This window comes from Serinus canaria, chromosome 8 (assembly GCF_022539315.1).
Source record: "Serinus canaria isolate serCan28SL12 chromosome 8, serCan2020, whole genome shotgun sequence".
NCBI lineage: Eukaryota > Metazoa > Chordata > Aves > Passeriformes > Fringillidae > Serinus > Serinus canaria.
The window spans coordinates 5,438,577-5,453,009 of record NC_066322.1 but is presented as its reverse complement, the minus strand read 5'-3'; the positions used below and the strand labels follow the sequence as shown (position 1 = coordinate 5,453,009).

The 14,433-nt window shown below is 46.1% G+C and overlaps 1 protein-coding gene across 2 annotated transcripts in view; it reads right to left on the bottom strand.

Moving 5' to 3' along the window:
• Window positions 1-14,433, bottom strand: part of LRP8 (LDL receptor related protein 8) — a 168,468-nt gene that overhangs the window by 3,991 nt on the left and 150,044 nt on the right. The window contains exons 6-16 of one of the 2 annotated variants that reach the window (XM_030226404.2): window positions 13,250-13,372; window positions 12,796-12,918; window positions 10,188-10,307; window positions 9,933-10,058; window positions 9,075-9,246; window positions 6,498-6,725; window positions 5,873-5,991; window positions 4,292-4,431; window positions 3,006-3,147; window positions 2,409-2,561; window positions 1,422-1,652 (exon numbers count right to left, since the gene is read on the bottom strand). In XM_030226404.2, coding sequence (XP_030082264.1) covers window positions 1,422-1,652; window positions 2,409-2,561; window positions 3,006-3,147; window positions 4,292-4,431; window positions 5,873-5,991; window positions 6,498-6,725; window positions 9,075-9,246; window positions 9,933-10,058; window positions 10,188-10,307; window positions 12,796-12,918; window positions 13,250-13,372 — 1,677 coding nt within the window. The remainder of the gene's footprint in view (window positions 1-1,421; window positions 1,653-2,408; window positions 2,562-3,005; window positions 3,148-4,291; window positions 4,432-5,872; window positions 5,992-6,497; window positions 6,726-9,074; window positions 9,247-9,932; window positions 10,059-10,187; window positions 10,308-12,795; window positions 12,919-13,249; window positions 13,373-14,433) is intronic. The other variant, XM_030226405.2, reaches the window with a different exon arrangement.

Genomic DNA, 14,433 nt, shown 5'->3' with positions numbered 1-14,433 from the left:
AAAATCCACAACAGAACACTTTCTAGTACTGACACAATGAATGACTTATTGAGCTGTCAGAAAAAGAATGTAGTTCAAAGCCATCTACACAGCTTCTCTGTTTAATTTTTTCCTTTTTTATTATTTACAGCCAAGGAGTTAGTGAACACATCTATCCCTCATTGCTGCAGCCTGCCCCAGCATGCAAGAGTGGTCCCAAAATTCAATACTGCACTCAGAAAAAAGCAAATACAGGAAAATATAATTGAAAAAAAAATTCAATATAACCTTTCAAGTTCTATACTTTAAAATGTTTGCTCTGAGCTCTCATATAGAGTATGAGTAGAGAAAATCTAATTTTGCTAAAATATCAGGAGTTGCAAGAGGAGGAACTAACTGTACTTTTTCTTTTGATACACCAATTCATGCAACTTTTAAATACTTCCCTGTGGCAGGCTGTTCCATTACATAGTTATTTACTTAATAAAAAGCCACACTATTTCCAAAGTGGACAATAAAAGCACTTTGCTTCCATGGCTTATTAAAAAGGTAATTAATGCATTTGAAAGAAACTTGCCAAGGAGAACTGAACACATTTTAGCCACTGGACTGTGCTTTCCCTGTGCAGCATAATTCTACAGACAGGGGTGGTGTTTGCTGCTTTCCAGATGTAATGGAAATAGTGAAACAGTTGGGAGAAAACAGCATTTCACTGGCTTTAAACATACATGTCTGTTTGAGGTCTTGCAGAGCAAAATCTTCTCTCTGGACTAGAATTATTTTTGTAATAGCAGTTCAGCCTTTCTGCTTTGCCTTGGCAGCAGGACCTGGAGGGATTGCCTGTTAGCTCTGAGATTGAGGCTGGTGTTCCATTGAGCAGAGCCTATTAGTGCTCTCCACTGGGATGCTCTTCTGATAAATAATGCAAAACTTCAAACCTGTGTCATGATGAGGCCACATTAACATGCCAAGCACGGCCACACAAACCAGAGGCAGCTTGTCTTGGGCTGTAGTGATTCCACATGTCCAGCAGCACTAAAGATGCACAGGGGGAAATTTTCACCCAGAATTTGTGCTGGATCACATTAATAATTAAACAATTAAAATAGGTGAAGCACCTGCAGAATCATCCATTCTACTGTCTGCAGGACTGAAGCTGGGATGAGACAGTACTGTGCACAAGGAAAGGGCTGATGTGAACTCTCAGGGCTGTTCATGTGCCTTGGATAAAAGCTGATATAAGTTCTTTGACATGCCAAGTGACTGGAATTACAGCAGCCATCATAGCCCAGGTGCCTGCAGAGAGAGGAGCTGATGTGTCCTGCTGTGCACCAGGGTGTGCCTGCACCTGACCCCTCTGGAATTCAGACATTAGGTTAGGTCTCCCACCAGTGCAGGAGGAGCTGTGATATAGGAGAAGGAAAGGAATCTCATTCTCTTACAGTGCTGTGACAAATTGCTGTTTCCAGTGGTCATCTCAGAGTCTATCAGGATGGATGTGGTGGAAGGTAAATGAAGACTTGGGGTGGTGATTGTAGCTTCTGGTACAGCTTTGGGGACAACTCCAGTGGTGTCATTGGCACTGCCAGGTACAGCAGCGATGGTCGTGGTGCCATCAGCACGGGACGCTGTGGTTGTGGAAACCACTACAGGAGTTGCAGTGGTTGGAGGATCTGAAAAACAAGAGCAACAATGAAATTTGGTTAAAGCAAGTACACCAAACAACTCACAAATGGTGATATAAATTTAGAAAGGATTTTTTAATGAAGAGAAGCAGAAACTAAATTCCAGTTCTATTTCCCAGATAGTCAAACTATTGACAGTGCTCTGCCTAAAGGTACAGAAATTATTTCCTGAAGTCAAGCTTGATTAATTGATACTGATAAAAAAGCAGTCTGTATTGAAGGTAGCTAAGAAGTTCACAAACTTGGGGGTTTTTGAAAACCTCCTAAGATTCTGAATTTGTACCAGGAACTCATTGCATATTAGGAGAAACTGCAGTGAAGCCACTCATCTCTTCAGGATATATCAGCAACAACTGTGTCCTCTTCAAACCTGGTATCTATCTATAGATATATATATAAGTACACATTGCATATACATATATATATATATATATATATATATATATATATATATATATATAAACATAATCAATATATGAGTAATCAATTTGAATGGTTTATTGACTATTCACACTTCTAGTGCTGGTCCCTAGCCCTTTTTTCCCCTCTTCCTGCTGTATCTTTTTCTGGTTAAGCTTTCCAAAATAAGCAAGCTTGCAACAAGGACACCACAGTGCTACTGTGCTCAGAGGGTAGCAAGGAGTGGAATACAGAAGTTGGTGGTTTTGCTTTCACCATCAGGTATTTATTCACTGTAAGTATGACTTTGTTGGGACAGTGAAATGGAGACGTGATTGTGTTTACCTTTGTAGCATTTTTTCATGTCAGGACCCAGCCACATGTGGTCAGGACAGGCACACGTGTACTTAGGGGAATGGGGTGAGATCTGAGGTGCAGGAAGACACAAGTAGTCACAGCCTCCGTTTGGCTGAGGGCTGAGCTCACAGGAATCTGGAGCTGTTCAAGGATGGAAGAAAAGCCAGGTTATTTTTCTAATAATTTATTTCCTGCCCTTGGCAAAGAAATATCAGATCCTCTGACCTTCTCTCACTCCCTACCTCAATTTATCAGGCTGGTTAAATACCTTTACAGTTTGTACGGTACAGTGGAACCCTACAAAGTACTATAAAAACTTCCCAAATGCATAATGAATGGGAAGCATCACAGTGACAAGAGTAACTCACTGGTATCAAAGATGCTAATTAAACAGCTATTAGCAAATTGCAGATTCTTCAATAAATGCTGCTGCTGAATTAATTATGCAGGAACTTCAAACATTAGGCATTGATTTCCCATTATTACCTGTGCATTCTCTCTCATCAAGAACCTTCAGGGAGCATTTCATTTGCCAGCTCAAACAAACCTGATTCAGGGCCATGACATCCTGAGGACGCCTCTTACCTTTGGGCTGCTTTAATTCATGGAACACCACGATGTCATGAGGGTTATTGAGATTCTCTGCCAGAATGGAGATGTCCAAGCCATTGAGCCTGTTTGCACTGAAGATTGCCTCGTTCTCCAGGTCAGTCCAGAACACTCTGTCCTGCAGGGAATGCACAGATTCCTCACCTGGCCTGCTCAAATCCTACTCGAGTTGGATTAAACTCCAGCAGTCGCAGAGTCAGTGCACCATGTTCCTCCCTTGGGGCACCTTCTGTTCATGCTACTTCTATCTGTGGCTTTTTTCTATTCTGGACAATGTTCAAAAGCCCAGCACTCCTACAAGTTTACAACGTGCTTTGTCATTTTGAGTAGCTCTATGACTGAGGTGAGGTAGCAGATATTTGGTATGGTACAGACAAGTTGCATCTGTGTTGTTTCTGAACTGCTTTTTCTTTGTAAGCTGGGGTAGATCATGAGCAAAGGGCCACACTCTGTACTAGAAACATTTTTGCTTCCTGATTTTTTCCTCCTTTCCTAAGGTAAGATCTGCATTAAACAAGTATCTGTGAATAGGCCAGGCCTAGAGCATCTGTTTCTCTTTTATATTATTATCTTTTGCATGGCATACTATGCCTGAAGATACAGAAGTACTGGTGGAAGAGGTACGCAGGAATCAGGTTATTGCCAAGCAATTTAATTGCTTGGTCATCTGTGTGTGCTGCTGCCTCCTAAACCCATGTGCATTTCTTGAAGGAAAGCCACACTGCTGGACAACAAGGGCAGCTTAGCAAAAGCAAAAATTGTACACAGCCATTCATACCAGGAAGGAAGGAGAGAGGTGAAATAACCCAAGAGATCCTTCCAAATGCTGCTGATGGGGATAGCACTAAAGAGCAACAATGACCTGGAGAAACCTATGTCCAAAGTTAGATACCCAGGGATCTCACCCTTCACATAGGAGGAATAAGGGATTTAAGGATGAGGGTTTTCCTCAGCCAGAAGCCAAGTGGACCTTTCTGTGCTATAACTTAGCTATAGTGAGTGCCAAAGTTGAAGCCTTTGTTCCCCTGATCATTTAATGCATTGGTACTGCATTAGGTAAAACCATGAGATAACACTTTGCTCTAGATTAAGGGCTTTAAAAACCAATTTCCCTGCTGAACCCACACCAGGTTAATCGGTTTCTATAGCAGCAGCTGCCCTCACTGAGCTCTGTTCTGTGCAAAAGGCAGAACTTTAATCAAGAAGAGCTCTGAGACCTTTTGCAGGCTCCAGTCTGTTCTGCATCCGTTTTCCACTCTTACCTCAAACACTGCCAAGCCAAAAGGATGGCTCAGATCGTCCACAGAAGAGATCAGAACTTTTCTGTTGCTGCCATTGAAATCAATGCAGGACAGTGAATGCAATTTGGAATCTACCCAGTAGAGACGCTGATTCAGCAAATCTGGAAAGTGAAACACAATGAAGCAAAATTACACACAGCTCTTGCAACTCTTTTGCTCTTGCCCAGCATGTTTTTCCTGCTGGCAGCATGACTAATCTCTTTATTATTGGGACTCTTTTTTTTTAACACTAGTTCTGATTTTGAATCAGTGCCCAGATATGCTGGGATAAGACCCTATAAATAAGATTAAAAAGGAGGAACATTCTGCTCTGTGTGTGTAGAGAATGCCTGACTGACAGCCTTGTACAATGAGGTTCTTTTGTTACCAGGAGCAGCAGGAAAGCAGCAGTTTGGGCTTCCCAGATTCTCCCCATCAGTGCCTGAGTGAGAAGCTTCATCCCTCCCAAGGTTGTTCAGGCCTTGGCCTCTTGCTGGAGAACAACTACTGAGATTCCAATGAAACACTTCTCTGAAGGGGCTGTGAGATTCACACATTTTCAGTGAAGAAGAGTCCTGGGGCAGGAAACCCTTCTTATGCTGCAGGCTGGTGGAATCTGCTGATGGGGACAGTCCTACCACAACCAGCCAGGTTTGGGGAGGGTGCAGGTAAGAGTGGGAAGAAAGGATCCATTGTTATTTGGAATGCTAAGAAATGCATTCCTCTTTCTGGAGCAAATTCACTTATTTTGGATGGAATTCACTGAACAGAATACAAGTGGATGAGAGCCAACAAAACCAGTTATATAATTAAACAAGTCATTAATTAGTTTCTTAATTAATAAATGATAACATTATTTGTTCATGGTAGTAGCACTTCAGCAGTATGCAATGGCAGCTGCATTTCCTCCTCCATCCTTGCCACAGTCAGCATTTTTAAAGCCAAGCAGAGAACCTCACATCTGCATGGTGTTAAACACACATCTCCAACTCCAGAGCAGGATGTTCCCTGCTGCTCCATGAAACCTCCTTCCCACTCAGCTGCTTGGTGTGGCCGTGAGACCCACCACAGCCCTCTGATGGGTTCCATTCACCCTGAGCAGCTGGGCAGGCACGGAATGGTGACAGGGAATGGGCTCTGCAGGCCCTGTCCCTCTCCCTGGTACACTGTGCACCATTTATCAGTCCAGTGCAGGATTCTGACGCTGCTCCTGAGACAGGCCCAGGTACAGAGACATTTAACACCAAGGATTCAAATGCTCTTCAGGCTCCTGAAGGGTTGTCACAGCTCTGCATCCTTCCCCAGAATTTCCTTTTGCCTTAAGGCACAATGACAAACAACTCAAGGCTCCTGCAGTATGAAGTTCTGACTACAGCAAGACTTTCTGTCTGTGCTACTGAGATAAGGGAACTCATGTTTGTGAGCAGCAGTGACTGACTGACCGGTTTAGGATTTGTGTGTGCAGGTGCCTTTGAGCATTTACAATTTTGTTTTCCCACTCAACAATAAAACCAGATTTCCCTCAGCCCCAGTGGGTGCTGCAGCTCTGAGCTGGGCACTTACCAAGGGTGATGCCGTTTGGCCACTCGATGTTGTCGGTGACCAGCACCTGCCGCCCCACGCCGTTCAGACCAGCCTTCTCGATCTTGGCTTTGTCTCCCCAGTCAGACCAGTACATGAACCTGAGAGAGGCAGAGGTAAGAAAGCAATAAGCTGGACTCCAGTTAAGAAACCTGCACTGCTGATTGCAGTAAGAGGTGCCAAAGGTTCTCTCCTTATTACAGCAGTTAATTCCTCTGGTGGAACCACACGCAGTTCTCCCACTGGCTAATCTACCACAAAACTTGCACCAGAATGCAGCATTTCACCCCAGTAACTAACCCCTGAAAACTCTCCTGCTGTGCCTGTTAGGTACCTGGCACTCATTCATCCAAACAGCCCAAACACAAGTCAGACTGACTTCATTTTCCAGCACAGCCTCTGTGCCGGGACCAGCACAGGCACATGAACTGGCCCTGAACTGACTAACAGCAGGGACCTTGCCAAGGGCTGCTTAAAGCATCTCCACAGTCCCACTGCAGGGTGCATCTCAAAAGGCATCTGAGTCCTGGTGAGATAAGAACCATCCCCAGGTTTGTGACTGGAATGTGTCTGTTGGCAAAGGGGAGTTTGGGGTGTGCACACCTACCTCTGTGTGGGATCCACAGCGATGGCTCTGGGCTCGCTGAGGTCACTGTTGAAAAGTGTCCTCCTCTTGCTTCCATCTGCAGTGGCTACTGAGATGGTCTTGTTTCCAGAGTCTGTCCAGTAGATGTTCTTATGGACCCAGTCGATGGCCAGTCCCTCGGGGGAGTTGAGCTGGCTGTCGATGAGGATCACCTGCTCAGCCGTGTCACTCGCTTTGTCGATGTAGGCGCTGCAGGGACAGGAGGTCACAGGGCTCCCACAAGGCTCCCAAAGCTGGGCTCCATGGGCAGCGTGGCTGACACAGGAACCCTTATGGTGCTCTGCAACCTTCTGCTTTCTCCTACAGCCTCTTATTTCCCCATTCCCATACGGCCGTATTTCCACAGTAGGGAAGTGTGCATTTCATAATTCTAGCTGCTTCCTACTATAACTGCACAATTCAAGAAAACATTTGACTTCCAGCACATGAACTTCAACAGCACTGATTTGTGGGATTTATGGACATTAAAAGTATTATCTCCAGAGCTCTGCTGAACAGAGTTGAACTGAGCATGCAATAAATGTGCTTAAATGTACCGCAGAATTAGGAGCTGTGTAGCTAATTATGACTCATCAAAGGAATTCATGAAGCTGCATTAATTTGGCAAGTGATTTCACTAGATAAAAACAAAATGTTCACTAAATATTAGTGGCAGCCTCAAAATCTTTCAAAATGATAATGAAAGGCAGCAGACTCCACATGGATGTTTCATAAATAACTGGAATGTTGCTCCTACAACCACACAGGCTGATTCTGCTCTCAATATCAATTCTGCTGAGTGCACTGAAATTAGTTATTCTGAGTTTGCATCGGTGTTTGAAGAAGCTTAGTCTGGCTCTTAGAATAACTCAGTACATCTTAGAACAGTTATAAAGCAGCAGGAAGTTTTTGCCCCTCACCCCAAATATTTGACATCATAAGATGCTTCCTCTTCACTCCCCATCCTGCCTTTGCTGATGGAATGAGAAGGTGAATTGTATGGGAGCTGAGTTCTCCAATATCACATTAGAGCCTAGGAACCCAAACATCTAAACCCAGGAATTCCTGACACTTTTACAGTCTGCAGTCAGGGCTGGAATGGCCGTACAGTCAGCCTGGGTGACCAGCACATTGCAGCATCTTCCCTACAAGAATGGTGTTGGTTTGTCTCTGACCCAGCACCACAGGGATGGTACTTCAGGGCTCTATGGACATCTGACAGTGCTCCCAAGATTCCAGTATTCCAGAGTGACGAGCACCCTGTGCTCTCAGTGCCCAGCTCCAGGCCAGGTAATCCCTTGCCAGTGGAACAGTCGTGTTCCCTGCTTCCCACCTGTGCCTGCACAGGAGGGAAAGGCAAGAGGCTCCTGCAGCTTCCACAGTGGAAGGGCTCAAGTACAGGAGACTTTTCAATTCTCCCAGTAACTAAATATTGTAAAAGATCTGACACCCCAAAGGAGACATCACTGCAACAGGACAGGATCTGGAAAGGCAAGTGAGGTGACCATAATGAAAGACAGGATCTCTTGCCAGTGATATCTCCTGTACCACAGTTTTCACCTTGCAATAGCCTCTCAACCACAGACTGCTTGTTCCCAGGGACTCCAGCATATTGCCTTTTGGAGAGCTGCAGGAGCAGTGTCTTGGATAATTCTCTGTGTATGAACTCAGCCCTTGCCCAGACAGACCCAGTGAGTGCTGACAGCTTTCTTCTGAGCTATCCCCCCACTTTCAGAACCCCACAGGCCCCTCAGGGTACCTGTCCAGCTGCTGGTGGTCAATACCCAGCTCAGCCTGGGCAGATATCCCTGCAGGGCATGGGAGCTACCAGTGCCCATAGAAACCCTGGCCTGGCTCCCACGTGCTGAGAGCAGTCAGCCTGTGCCTGATCATTAGCTGAAATCCAGAGCCACCCACTGCAGAAGCTGCAATCACTGTGCAAATCAAAATATACACGGGGGATTTTCAGCACATAAATTAAATGCTTTTTTGGCTAAACACACTCACAAGCCCCGGCACATAATAACTGTGATGGATGCCATAAAAACAGCTGAAGGAGGAGTGAGAATGAGAGTTACAGAATGTGTACTGTGGTCAGGTGCTGTGAATTTAAATCCAGTCTACCAGAGACTATAGTGGGCAGCAGCTTTTGACTGTGTGACTGCCTCCTTGCTCCCACCATTTGCCTGCTTTGTGCTTCCAGATGCCAGGTCTTTTGTGGCCTCCCATACAACACTCACAGTGCAGCAGCAGCCTTAGCCCTGCTTTGCAGTATCCATAGCTCAGGAAACAAGAGCCCTACATTTAACTGCTCGAGTGCAGCAGGATCTGGCATTGATGAAAAGTCATCCTGTATTATCAAAGAGATAACTGCACAAGCCTCTGATGTCTTTATCAATTCCCAAAAAAGATTACCAAGTCTGGGCCACAACAGGTTATCCTGTCAGGGCAGAAAAGCCTCAGGTGCTCTGTACCCTGCACTGTTCTCTAGACTGCTTTAGGGGATGCAGATGGAATGCAGCTTTGGCAAGGGACCAACACCAAGGTCTTGCCCCTTACCTGTAGATTTTTCGGTAGAACAAGTCACACCAATATATTCTGTTTGTTGACACCTCCACATCCAGTGCCACCACGTTCTTCAGCATGGGAATGATCCGGGAATAGTCCCTTTTCACCAGGTCTATTTTACGGACCTCGTGGCGATTGGTGAAGATCAGGTATGGGCTCTTGCCTACCACAGAAAATCAGCACATTTGTCACTTCAGCAGCTGTCCCAAGGGCCGGATTCAGCTTTCATTTCTCAAACAACAATGGAATTATCAGTCACTGATAGCTGTGTTTGTACCAAAGCTTTACACCACACTGGAAGCAAGAGGAAACTTGCTCCAGAGGCAGGGTTGTCACATGCAGGCACCCCTGTGGTCCCTGGACACACACTGGCACTTGGACGGCCTCTGGGGAATGGCCTTATCTTCAGTTCATTTCATCACAAAATCCTGGGTCAGATTTTGGTGACTTACAGCTGGGAGGGTGGAGGGCTGGCTCAGATACACTGTTTTAATCAGGATGTTTTCTTTCTTTCAATACTACTACCACAAAATGTTTTTGCTGCACTGTTTTCAATAACACCTGTCAAGAGACTTTCTTTTCTAGTTTCAGCTTCAAACAGCCAAGTAGTGACTGCAATCTTACTCTGTACACTGTTAAAATATTCTGATCTGCATGATCAGTAGTTCTTGCCTAGAGACGCATCTGCTATTGCAGCAGCAGCTCGGTGCTGCTCACAGTGAAATGTCTTTGCTTGATTTGCCTGTTTCCTTTTGTTTCCATTCCCCTGCCTCAGCCTGTGAGCGTGTTTTCTTAGCGGAGTTGTGCTGTTGAGCAAGCAGAGTTTTCGTGCCTGTGGCGCTGTCTTACCTACAGCTTTGCAGTTCTTGGACAGGGTGTCCATCTCGTATCCTTCGTAGCACTCACATTTGTAGTCTCCCTTGTAATTAATGCAGATCTGGCTACAAGCGTCTGGATTCTCACATTCATCTATGTCTGAAAGGAGTGTTTGAAACCCATCAATAACTTGAAATCAAACCATCTGTGATGGAGCAATGCTCAAGTGAGTATAATCACGTCTCTCTATGGTGAAACACAAGGGACTGCTGTTTGCATGTCAATTACCTCCACACGTTTTTTTATCCAGAAGCTTGTATCCAGGCGGGCATTCGCACTCGTAACCAATCTTCAAGTCTTTGCATATGTGTGAGCAGCCACCGTTGTTCATTGAACATTCATTAACACCTGCAGGGGATACACAGATCACCTATGACAAATGGGGGCTTTTACTTGGGAGATTGAATAAAATTAAGAGATTTCCTCAGAAATTTTCCCATTTCCATCAGTTTTGGTACAGGCCCTATAGAGCATGAGTGCCTTCAGAGACAGGAAGTCTCCACTGTATCACCTTCTTGCTCTTTATTATTCCAGACCAACACTGGGGCATCATTTGGACTCAAAGCTAGTGGCTGAGTGAATGAGGAGCCCTGGGGATACAGCGTATGTGAGTCTCTGCATCTCATCCCTTCAGAGAGCTCCTGCTTTGAGCTGTTCTGCCACATGTGAGAAAATTCCAAGGGACCTAAGGGCTCTCGCCAGCAAACTCCTTCTTCCCCATGCGCTGGTTCATGTTGACTTTTCTGAACAGTCTCTCTGAGCTTTAATAATTCATGCTGGGGGACTCTCAACTCCCAGGGGCCAGCTATTTTGAAATACTCTACTATTTTCCCATCTAGCTTCAAGGAATGTGAAAAATTCCAGAAACCACCGAAGTGCAGTCTGTCAGAGATACTCCATTAGCACTGAGATACAGTCCTCCCACAGACATGTCCCCCACAGCAGTCTTTGCTGGCACCCCCAGCAGCCCCAGTGTGCAATTTACAAAGCAACAGCCCCCATCCTCTCCTGGGGCCTTTTCTAATCCAAGGCCACCTGTCTGATCCTGCTCTCTAGTGCTGAAATGAAAAACAGAATAAATGGATTCTTAAAAGTAGAACTGAATGAGAGGTTGGCAAAAGCTGGTTTCCTGTCAGAGACAACATTTCTTCTTGTTGTAATTGACCAACAAAAGGTGAAGAGAAAGTTCTCTCTTTAAGGAAGACTGCTGAACAGGGTCTGTGGGATTTCAGGGATAGTGGACTCACCAGAACAAGGAAAACTGATTTGCTCCAGTCTATAATGCAATTTAAAGGCAAATTTTTCATTTATTTTTTACTTCTTGCTTCCTTGCACACTGCAGGTGAGAGCACAGCAGAGCCAAATAAATCACTGCTCTTGGAAGAATATGGAAACAACCACAACCTAATTAAGTCAGTAAGACAGGGAAAATACCATGCCAGAAGGAATCCAACTCAGCTCTGGGATGCTTTCATCTTCCTAGCAGGGACATACAGAGATATCAACACATAATTAATGGAGCAAGTTTGCCTGACTAAAATAGCCAAGTGTTGTCCTGCCTTCTGCAGTGCTTTTCTGGGGGACTCTCAGAGGGCACTGCAGAGTTTAGCAGGGCCAGACAGACACACTGAGCTGGGGAGAGTGTCCTGCACCTCTGCCTCCTGTGGGGATGGCCTGTGTGTGGGCATTACAGTCACAGCAATCCACAGCACTGTACCCTTCAAGAAACACCTTCCCCTGGGCGCTCTTCTCTGCTTCCCAACTCAGACAACACCTCACTGTCAGCCCAGGGCTGCACCAATCATGGCACCATGACCACTGGGTTGAGCACCAGCCCAGCTGTGCCACTGCCCAGTCTCCTATGACAAACTGGGCTGCCAGCTTTGTTGGGAGACCTCCACAGACAGACACTGCAACACCCACTCAGAGAAACAGGGAGACGTGGATTAGTGGAAGAAAGCAAGGGCACACTGGAAGCATGAGGTAGGAGCATCTTCACTAGGCATGCACACACTCTTCCTGGTCTAAAACAGGGACAGACTGACAGTTCTTCCTGAACAGGAGTTATTTAAGGGGCAGCAACTGAGCTCCATGATGTCATGGAAGGAGATGCCTGTTGGAGACATCTCTGCACCGGGGAAAACAACAAATGTGTTTGAGTAATGCTGCAGACTGGGGCTGGTGCCCACAATGTCTGGTGGGAAAGGCAAGAGAGGGTTGTCCTATGGAGAAGGGCCCAGCTCTGTGCCCTCAGCTCTGTTCCCCTGCCTCTAACAGCCCCGACTCTCCTGGCATTCCCACAGCCCAGAGCTGGCAGGACGCTGCAGAGAGCAGCCTGCCGTCATTGCTGAGGGAAGCAGCAGCAACATGTACAACCCAGAAATGGCTGAAGTCCTCTCTCAGGGGTTGCTGACACTCTACATGTTTTCACCTTCAAAGCATGTTCCCAGCACTATATTTTTATGGTGTTATCATCATCTTAGAATTCAAAGATAATTTAGGCAATGAGGCTAAATAAACTGGTGTGTGTTGTGGAGGACACCAGTATTTGGGAAGAGGGGGAATTCCTCATTCCTAGTCTCGTGCTCAGTTCATACATCCCTCCAAGAATAAAAATTGAGTGGAGAAGGGCACAGTTCAAACTTACAGATGATCAGACTAAGCTACTAATTATATTCATATGAAGGGTGATGAGAGAATAAAGGCAAGGAAAGAGGAGCAGAGTGAGAAATAGCATTAGCAGCTACATGTGGTTACACTCAAAGCTGTGAGCACCAGATGGAGAAGAGGGGAAGCAGTTACAACAGGAGCAACACGTAGAAGGCAAGTACTGTACCACATTCTTTCAGAGGCTCGTCAGACCAGTCCCTGCAGTCTCTATGTGAATCGCACACTTTGCCTCCGTCAATGCACTCTCCACTCTTACACTGAAACTTGCTGGGACTTTCACATGCTGACTCTGTCATGTTGGGCAAGAGAGGAAAGCATCTAAGTTAGATGACAACAAACAGGCTGACATAAAGCTCAGGAGGGCATCATTAGCAGAAATGGGATGGGATTAAGCAAATGAACATTGAGCCTAAGCATCATGCAAAGAACTTTTCAAGTCATGCAGTCTGCCTGGTCAGCACAATCATCTCTCCTAAGCAATCCCAATGCAAAAATGGCTTAAAACTGTACAGGAAGCAGCTTGGCATGGCCCAGAGGAGCAGCACAGGCCTCTTCCCTTTCTAGAGGCCACCAGCCCTGGCAGATTTACCCCATGGAGTACGAGGAGCACCTGTACCCACCTTGGACACAGCCGGCCTCGTCACTGTTGTCAGGACAGTCGTGCACCTTGTCACACTGCTTCGCTCCATGGATGCAGGTCCCATCACCACACTGAAATTCATCTGGCTGGCAGGTCACCAGAGCTTTAAGACAACACATTCAAGCATCAGTCCCACAGAACTCAGTCATTTGTGTGGTACCCATCAGCCATGTCCCTCTGACACTGCTGCGGTTGCATCCTCCGTCAGCCAATGTCAGAGTATCGGCTGTTCCCACCAAAGCAACAGAGGCAGCAGCTGCCTCAGCCACTGTTCTCTTGTGCCCCTCTGCTGTCCCAGACCACTCTCTACATCCTTGGGAAAACAGCACCAAAGCCCATATGAGGGCACCCAGGCAAAACAGACCCAGTGCCGGCAGTGAAGTTTCTCAGGTGACACAGAACAAAGCAAACAGGCAGCAAAACTCCCAGAAGTGGGCAGCTCTGGGGCTGCAGTCTGTGTGAGGCTGGGCTGCTTTCCAGCTGGGAGTATACAGTGACACTGGGTAGGCAAAGGCAACTACTCCTCAGCTCTCCTTCCTTCAGAAAAATTACATTTCAGATACATTTCAAAGCATGTTCTGGCTAAGGCCCAGGCAAGAGACCTGCAGTGACTCTGCCAAAGCAGTGTGGTCACAGCAGGGATGAAGGCAGCAATGAGACACACTCATCAGGTTACCAAATGCCCGTGAGCGAACAGCCCACTGGAAAACAGAAGAGCTCCACTGCACTGAGATGTTTTTTGGGGTTTCCAGCCCTAAACACCTCCACAATATCAGCCCAGTTTTCATGCCTGAAATTCATTTGTCCAGGTCAGATTATAACAGACTCAACCCAGATCTCATAAACTGCAAAGTTGGGAAAAAATATAAACCAGATTCCTGCACAGACCATGCTAAAAGCAGACATATATCCCTTCCCAAATTACCATGAATGAGAGACTTCCCTAGCTGGGACCAGCCCTGTGCTGACACAGGGTTCAGGCAGCCTGGCAAAACAGGCTCCTCATTCCTGGACATGTTTTGCAGCTTCCTTCTGAGGGGCCCATTGGATGTGTTCTTAAAATCCTATTAAGGCAGTACACCCTGGAGAGTTCCTGATTCCAGCCTTTCCATCACATGATTGTGTCCTGGTGTGGGCTGACAGAAAATCACTGCTTCTGAGCAC